A 9,606-nucleotide genomic window follows, 5' to 3' on the forward strand; every position below is an offset into this window, starting at 1 on the left:
ACCCACGCAGACACAGGAGAACATGCAAACTCCACACAGAAAGGGCTTCCGCCCGCTACCCACTGTGATTTATTTATATTTCTTTTTTTTTTCTCTCTCTCTCTTTTTTTCTAATGTACCAAACTCTGTACTAATGTTAAAAAATCTTCATACCAATTAATAAAATATTTGTGTGTGTTTTTTAAAAAAATAATACAAACACAATCGATTGTCTGCTGGAACATTCTGGTCATTTTGTCCGAGTATCATTCACATGTAGCCTACCGTCCATCATTTTAATCAGAGGAGCTGCTGTTTCTAGGACCCGGCGGACGCGGAGTCTCTGCAAAGGGAGTGCTCAGTCCATTCAGGCTGTTTACCAGCTCAGAGTCAGAGCCCAAAACAACAGCGCGACTGCAGTGTGTTTGGAGAGCAGTGTGGCTCGATTCACCACAGGCTTTTCCATTAAAACAGAGCGGTTTTAAGTCGTCATGAAGAATAATTGTTCCTGTTGTTAATAACATCGACGAATAAAAATGTTTCGACTGCTTTACTTTGTGCCCCTGCTGAGCTCTGGTTTGGTGAGCTGCTTGTCTGTTGTTGAAGGTAAGATCACATTTCAGTGTGCTGCAATATCTTTCTAAAAAATAATAATAATGTATGCTTTATTTTAAGTGATTTAGAAAAGGTAGCGATGCTGCATCAGGCTATATTTTCCTCACGATTTTTCATTTTTACATCCGTTTTTTTATCATTCCAAATCTGTTTATTAAAAAATATATATTGTAATGATTGTTTAATATAGTAAATGGTGAATTTGTTGTAATTTAAACATGAAAAATTAACCACTTGAACTTATCTGAAACCAATCTTCCAAATCATATAAAGTTCAATTATTTTCCCACAGAGTGTGTAACATCTAATGGCGAGAGCTACAGGGGAATGCAACAGAAGACATCCACAGGGAACATTTGCCTCAACTGGAACAGTCTAAAGCTTAAGTTTAAAGAATCACAGACAGGTAACTTATGTTTTTACTTTTCTTGATCTATTTGTACATTTTACTGTATAATTTGAAAATAAACATTTTTTAAAAACACACCCCAAAACATTATATTTGAGGAAATTAAGCTAGGATATGTACAATCATGCATATTTACAGATCGCACCCATTAATTAGAAAGTGCAAAATGCAAACTGTCAATGTTGCTAATTATAGATTTTGTAAATTATAGTTTTGTATGAAGAGGGCATGCGGCCAGGATATTATGAGTCCTAACTGAAAAAGCTGAGCAATCACAATTCCCTAATCCAGACGAGGGCATGTCTGGAGATGTGCATCTAGGATGCACTCACTACAACTCAGAAACACATACAAACATAGAAAAGTTTTAATAGAAAACATCTAAACCTATATAAAATGTATTTAATTTGTTTTGTTTTTTCTTGTCAGATGTTGGAGATCACAATTTCTGTCGTAACCCAGATGGTTCAGACAAGCCCTGGTGCTATGTCTCCGGATCCAATGGAGAAACCAGAAAAGAAGCATGTGATATTAAGATATGCCAAGGTAGCCATGTTTACTCTCGTCACCAGACTACATTGCATGTGTTTGGAGGAAAAAATGGCAATAAATGTCAGCAGCTCTTATAGATTCAAATAAATTTAGCCTAAATTAAATTTAATTTTTTTTTATGAAAATAAGCATTACAACGCACTTGATGTTTTTTTGGGGAGGAGAAAAAAAACATCCAGCATGAAATGTGATTATGATTTATGAAAGTGATTTATTTAACTTGTCTTTCTGTGGCATTTCACAACTGGGTCTTACTAACGGTCTTACACAAGTGTTTCCACAGTCTCAAACTCTTAGTCTTACACTTTTTCTTCCTAGAATCTGGAGGGAGCTGATCTAAAAATATTTACATAATGCAAAAATGTGCAATCTTACTTTTTCTGGGAAAAAGAAAATGGCTTTAAGAAAACATCCTCTAGGGAATGAATAAGGTCAGCACCAAATATTTTAATGCATTCATTTTCCCCTGAGCTTACTCTAAACACTGGTGCTGAACTAAACTTTTCTTTTGCTTTTCATTTTTCGATAAGCCAGCTGTCTTTTATTTGTTTCAATAGCAAAAAAAAAAACAGTATGGCAGTTTGTTTCCTTTGAAGAAAAACTCTTATTGAGACCACTAGGCCAGTTGGTCAGTTTTAATCCACACCAGTGCAGTTTTCTTAGAATTATCTTTTGACTCAACATGCTGCAAGGACAGTTAAAATTAAACAATAACACGAGTCTAGACTCATCAGCCTTGAGGCTTCTTCTGTTGAAAGGAGCAAAACAAGGAGCAAACAAGGAAACTTGTTCTGCAGCTGATAAAGAAAAGGTCTAGGCCTCACCCTCTGGGATTCTGATTGGCTGTGAGGACCATGCTTACCATGGTGACAGCTACTGATTGGCTAGCTGGGCTGTGACCTCATGATATTTAACTCTGCTGGAGTGTGTAAACAACTTTTTCAGAGAAGAGGGTGGTGGAAAAAATCAATAGGGCTGGCCTACAGTAAGAGAAGCACATGTTAATGTTCTCATCTGTGAATTCTTCCTATGGGACCTCTGAAACACACCACGCCCACCTGATGTCCTATTTAAATAAAAATAGCCAAACTTTATCTCATTACACAGGCTTCAAAAAGAAAAAAAGTCCTAGTATTCGCCTGGTGTGTCTAGTAAAGACTAAAGGCCCCGATATACTTCAAACAAAATTAAAGAACGAACTGATGTGATGTCATTTCGAACAAAATCAGGCCAAAACTATGTTCATTTTGGAAGTTCAAAACGGTTTGCCAAAGTGAACTTTCAGGAAAAGTTTGCTCCAGCTGCAAAACACCTTCGTACTACTATTGGTCCTTGAGGGTAACGTAATAGGAGGTGTGCCCCAAGGCTCCGCCTTCATTTTCGTGGAATTTCGTTTGTATAGTATATCGAGGGCTTATCGGGGCCTTAAAGCTTTGTTTGAAATAGCATACCACCACACTATTATGTGTTTTGCGAATTGCGTTCGGACTCATTTCAGAACGTAATGAGCAATTAGTGTTTGTGTTCACATACTTGTGTAGAGCATGTTTTTTGGGCCAAAATTGTTTAAGTTGTTTTAAAGTTGTCATGAAATGAAATTTCACCTTGTTTTCTAAATGCATCTTACTGATCCTGAAATTTGATCTTCCCTTTGGTGACATACTCTAGACTCCAGTCATTTAGTCCACTTACTTCCTGTATATATATATATATATGTATATATATATATATATATATATATATATATATATATATATATATATATATATATATATATATATATATATATATATATATATATATATATGTATATTTTTCATTGTAACTTTTTAAAGTTTTTTTTTTTTTTTTTTTTATGACAAAAAAACAACAAAAACATTAAACAAGAAGTAAGAAAGACATGGTGAATAGAGGACACAGTTGTCAGCTGAGAGCGCTCACTCCCTGACCACAGTAAAACTGTTTAGTACAATGGTGTGATGCCAGTGGACTTGTTAATTGATGAGAGTGCAGAGCTGACTTACATTAGCAGTGCAGATTGAGAAAAAGCAGAAAAACACTCATATCCTGTTCTTTCTCTCACCCCACAGACCAAAACTCCACAGAAGCCACAGCTCCAGAAGAGTCTGTCCCCACTCAGGGACTCACCCCAAGGATGGTGGAGACCTTTGAATCCAAAAACTCCTTCCCCTCGCAGGTGGAGGGTGCAGCGGTGCAGCCCGTCAAGGGAGTGCTCCAGCAGGCCAGGAGTGGACCTAAGAAGAAGAAAGACCTCGGGACTCTTGGTAGGTCTTGGGAGAAGATGATTAAAATCGAACTAAATCTGAAAACCAAGACGTTTATGCTTCTATTGGTTATCTTTCCTGCCTTTGCAGGTTATGTTCTCGCCGTCTTCATGATGGCCATTATCATCCTACTTGGAGGTGGCATCACCATGGGATACTTCTACAAACGGTCAGTATAACCTGAAACGCAATGTCTTCTCACAGTGTGCACTTAAAGGGTTAGTTCACCCAAAAATGAAATTTATCCCATAATTTACTAACCCTTAAGCCATCCTAGGTGTATAAGACTTTCCTCTTTCAGCCAAACACAATTAGAGTTGTATTAACACAACAGCTTTATTAAAAAATATTCCTTACATCATAAAAGTAATCTATACAGCACCAAGGAATTAATAAAGGCCTTCTGGAGCGAAGTGATGCATTTGTGTGGGGGAAAAAAAAAATCCATATTTATAAGTTTATAAACTAGAATTCCAGCTTCCGTACGCGAGTTGATTCCAGTAGAAGAGTGAGCTAGCTTTGACCTGATGCATGACATATTGATGAACACAGAGCGCAGAGTACAAAGCAAAACAAAACACCGGTCATGAATTAGAAGTGTAAAACAACTATTTTTAAAGATAAATGTCGGAGGAGCTTGAGTTTGTTACCCAGCCCTATTTGTAAGGGGCATCTACTCTTACTTAAGCTTACGCTACTCCTACATCCTACGTCATACACCTGAACTTGACTCTCTTGTGAATGCGTGAACGGACGGTTCTGGAGGCTAGTGATTCTAGTTTATAAAGTTATAAAAATGGAAATTTTTCTTACAAAAACATGTCGCTTCTCTCCAGAGGGCCTTTATTAACCCCCTGGAGTCTTATGGATTGCTTTTATTGCTTTTTCTGTTCTATGAGAACAGAAAAGAGACAACAGCTATGATCAATAGGGAAGGTCAACCCACAAAATCCAGGCAAAAAAGGCACTTCAGTTCTTCAGAATGAGGGGACTCAAGTAACTAGTATACCTCAAACTTCATGTACATTTCAAAATAATTGTAGTTTCTCTTTGCTGGAGAGCACAGTTGTTTGGGATAGTATTTGATCTTGACAGTTTTTTTGAGATGTTTGTTGGTTTTACTCTAGCTCAGAGGTGCTGTCTGTAGAACAGAGATAAAGGATGTCATTGAGTTTGCTAGATGCTTTCAAGAGAGTATGGAGTATGGAGAGTATGCAACGTCATGGATCACAAGCCAGGGCTGGAAACACATAACATGTTCTTCTAACAGCAGTGTCAGTGTTCCTTTAATGCCATTAGACACATGAGAGAGGTGGCGAGTGGGTGAAGTTATTGGAGGCATCTCGACTGTCTATATTTAGGGGGTTGGTTTGATGTTTAGAAGTGGGTGTTGAGTTTGGGGAGGAACAGAGCGACTCTGAAAGCTGATATTCAGAGATATCAATTGTTTTGGACATTTCTAATCACAATTTACCCGAACCAGTCCTCAAACAAAAGTGCTGTAAATGCAGGTATATCATCAACCATGACAATATGTGTGAAGTGCGTGTCTTGATCACATTTCACCTTAAACTCAAAAGAAATTTTTTTGATTTAGTATAAAAATAATTAATGTTATTTTTGGAGCAAGTGATATTTGTCTTGTGATATTATTTTAATGACATAAAGCATTTTTTTTATTGCCATTGCCATTGTTCTCAATCATTATTTATAAGGTATAATAAATACTGTAATCAGTTTTTTCTATTTAAATAATCATAAAGGCACTATAACAAATACAACTAAATACATGTTATTAATTTTTAATAATTTTGTGGTGAAATATGACATGGACCTGTCCTTTTATAGGTTTTATGTGATTCACCTTCTCAACTTCTCAGAATAGATCTGTTTTTAGGTCTATAACTTAAGTAAATTCTCGTCTCTATCTTGTAAAGAGTTTGGATTACCCAGTAGCCTCGGGCAGCATGTGCTTGTGCGTCAGCTGATTATGTGTGCATGTCATCATATTAATACTGAGCCAGTTAATCACTAGAAATAAGCAGGGTAGGTTGTTGAGCTGAAAGGAGGGTTTAGGGACAATGTCACCCACAGGAAACATGTTATGATGTTATGAAATCTTCATCTACCTCCTCAACCAAATGCTTTACTTCTTTCCAGAGAGCTTGTGTGTTTTAAGAAAAGAGATTAAATTAAGATGGAACCAATTCTGTTCATTTCTGATACAGCAGAGCTCTCTGCAGACACACAGGCAGGCAGGGAAGTGCTGGGTAAGAGTAGGAGGATTGCATAACATGCCGCAGGTCTGCTGTGCACAGCCTGAATGGGCAAGACGGAGAGAGATGGAGTTAAAGAAAGTGTAGACAGGGGTGTGTCCAATGAAATGACATTTGTCCAGCATTCAGCCCCCATTGTTAGGAATCCACTTTTAGGAATCTGAGAATTATCAATGGGATCCGATCCGTCTCTTGCTTGGCAGAGAATGACGAATTAGGCCTGGTCCTCTCTCTCTCTACAGTAGCACATTTATATCTTGACTCTAAAAATAGGCGATACTGGAGACAAATCACTCCTTCTGTCTATAGTGTGTCACTGTTAAATATGACAGTAATGTATATTATTAGAAATGGATAATATTAGACATAATCTTCAAAATATTCATAAAAAATGAAGTGAAACCACTGCAGAATAAGTCATTCATTTTTATAATGTAATTCAGAATGGTTCTTCAAGACTTTGCTGCCGAGACAGAAAATATGAATTTGGAAATCTTGAATATTCTTTTGAATATCCAAAGTATAAGAGCCATTATTTGAATAATTCAATTTGATATTAAAGTTAGAAATGCATGAATAGGACACATTTTTATTTGTTTGGACATATATGTATATTCGTTAAACACCCCCATGTTTATTATGTAATGGTTTGCTCCGTTTTATTATTGGACTGCCTTGGCGCCCCTTTGTGAGAAAGAAAGAAAGAAAGACGGAGCTACACAGTTTTTTTTACTTATGTAGTAGCAATAATCTTCGTTGTTCTCGGGCAAAGAATTAACTCAGAGTTTATTTTATTTCTGTTTATTGTACAAGAACATTCAGTAAACCATTGAAATCTGAACGAAGACCCGAGTCAATTCTTTGCCCGAGAACAACGAAGATTATTGCTACTACACAAAGGTTAATTTTATTATGTACAGTGAAAATCATTGAAACATTAAAAATCTGGGACTTTTTTAAAGTTAAAAAAAGAAAACAGGCTTTCAATGATTGAATTACTGTCATCTTTTAATCAAAGTTTATTAGAACAGATCATTTTACACAGGATAAACATTTAAGCAACACTACGCAACCTGTTTAAATAAAATAAAATCAATTTTACAAAAAAAAATTTTAAGCTGTCACTGGTCTCTGACTTTTACACCCCGTTCTATTATTTGATCAGTTGACGAATGACATTAAACATGGCTGATGTCTAGATTACATAGAATTCTGTGTTTGGCAATGGTTGAAGTAAAATACTTATGTTTTGGATCCTGTAGGGGTCGTGACCTCAAGAAACAGCACGAGCAGCGAGTTTATGAGCGCGAGATGCATCGCATCACTCTTCCTCTCTCTGCCTTCGCCAATCCCACCTGCGAGCTGGTGGACGAGAACACCATCGTCATCACGGCTGAACCGAACAACCAGACCCCCACTCAGGAGCCCATAGAGGGGGCTGACCCTCTTATGGGGACAGCGGGGACCCCTGGAGCCTGATGGAGGAACAGGATGAGCGCCTGGACAGGCGTCTTAAGATGTATATGCAGCACCGAGGAATCTCAAAGGACTAAACTCCACCTCCCTCTTGCCTGTCTGTTTTCTCTTTACCTTGCCTTTACAGCACGGTTTCATGGTAAAGGTAGGGCATGTGCCCTGAGAGAGCGTGGGAAGATTTTTTTGGTTCCCAAACTGTGTCCTTGTTTCCTCAACGAAGCTGTTGGGGAAAGTAGGACATGTGGGGATACACTGGAAAAGATGAAATGGTGGTTTTATATTAAATAGGCATGTCAGGGATTCATGTGGAGAAAAAATGCTAGTACATTTTGTGCATATCATCACAGAGCATGAATACTCCCTGCTTGTTAAACTCCAATGAGAGGGCGACAGTCTCGTTAACTGCTCCGTGTCCTTTTAAGAAGCGTCGATGGATCAGATCATCTGACGTTCTGGTGTTTTGAAAGAGAAGACAGTCCATTCTTATCTTCTTTCCTGCCTTTTTCTTTGTTTTTGTTCCTAATGCAGTTGTTTTGGAGTTGAAACTGAAATTGTAAATGTGTAACAATCTGTTGCTCTACAGCTGGGCTGTTCACTCTATAGGGAGCTTTGGTTAGCAGCTAGAGCTAATTGAGTTAATTGCCTTTGATAGCTCATTCCCAGAAATCCATATTCATTAGGCAGATCATGTGGCCTGGAACACTAGAGCTAAGCTAGGTAATGGTTTTCACTAAATGAAGAGGAAAGCTCTTCCAGAGATCTTGCCCTAGTAAATTACATTTGAATGTATTATTGCTTCTGTGGCCACAATCTGATAAAGAGCTAGTCATGCCTTCAGAGACCATGAATCAGATCCATTCTGATTATTTTGCTGGTTACATTTTTCATATCAGTGTTCAGTTGTTTCTGACCATACAGATGGGCTGAAATAAGACAGTGGACTTGATAAAGCATGAACTGCTGAGGAATGGATTGTATAGTTGGATGCTATTACATTAAGGCAATAGAATTCAGAGACTGAAAGAGAGTGCAAGATGATGTATTACAATAATAAGGTTTCATTTTGCAGAGATTCCAGTTTATGAAATGGGATTATGAACTTCTTTTTAACGTATGAATTTGTTTTCCCATGGGTTATTGAACTGTACAACTATTTAAAGTTCCATAAAAATTGTATTTTTATTTTTGGCAGCTTTTTACTGCTGTAAAATAAAATAATTTTGAAATTATATTGTCATACTTTTTTTTACATGATCTTGCCATATTTTACAATACAAATTCATGGCTCATTGAATTGTAAAAAATAATTCAAGGTGGATGGTGTGGTGTGGTTGGGACTACTGTGCCTTAAACATTTTTATTTATTGGGTTAAAGCGTAGAAAAATAGGCATTATTCTTTAAATTATTTATATCACTGTAGTACTGGAGTGACCACCAGAATCTCTCACACACACAAACACACAACCCATCCCTTTATATAAGCTACCTAAAATGGTGCCTTTGGAGGTCACTGAAGTGTTTAATCATCAACATATATTTATAATAAAAATAACTCTATGAATGAGTTCCAAATGACAATTCCCAGATAGTTGTGCTGGCCCACATCTGCCACACATGATCTGGGCCACATGTGGCGTGAAATGATTGCTCTTGTGCTGACCGATCTGAGCCACAAGCAGGCCACAGCAATGACACGTCAGCCAAGAGCAAAGCAATAAACCAGAACTGGACCTTGCCTGAGCCACAAAATGGCTCAAATATATTTATACTTTTATATATTGTATACTTTTATATATTATATTTATTTATAGAATCGTCTTAGCATTAACAAGCCTGTTAACCAGCGGAATCACTGAAAGAAAGAGGGGAACAGAAAAAAGAAACAAACAGAAACACAAGAGCTACAACTGATTTCAGCCACAGCCTTAGATGAAATCAACTGAAGATAAAAAGAAGATATTAAATCTCTCCAGATCTTAGCAGAGGAGGATTAAATATCACCACAAACAGCCT

General features: G+C 37.2%; 1 protein-coding gene across 1 annotated transcript; it reads left to right on the forward strand.

The window, feature by feature from the left end:
* The first annotated feature begins 354 nt into the window (after positions 1–354).
* On the forward strand, positions 355–8,776 carry pik3ip1 (phosphoinositide-3-kinase interacting protein 1). Its single transcript, XM_067406886.1, has 6 exons — positions 355–585; positions 887–1,000; positions 1,433–1,549; positions 3,646–3,840; positions 3,931–4,009; positions 7,379–8,776. Exons 1-6 carry the CDS (start codon positions 516–518, stop codon positions 7,593–7,595), a joined length of 792 nt encoding a protein of 263 aa, XP_067262987.1. The 5' UTR covers positions 355–515; the 3' UTR covers positions 7,596–8,776.
* The last annotated feature ends 830 nt before the right edge of the window (positions 8,777–9,606 follow it).

This window comes from Chanodichthys erythropterus, chromosome 13 (genome assembly GCF_024489055.1).
Source record: "Chanodichthys erythropterus isolate Z2021 chromosome 13, ASM2448905v1, whole genome shotgun sequence".
NCBI lineage: Eukaryota > Metazoa > Chordata > Actinopteri > Cypriniformes > Xenocyprididae > Chanodichthys > Chanodichthys erythropterus.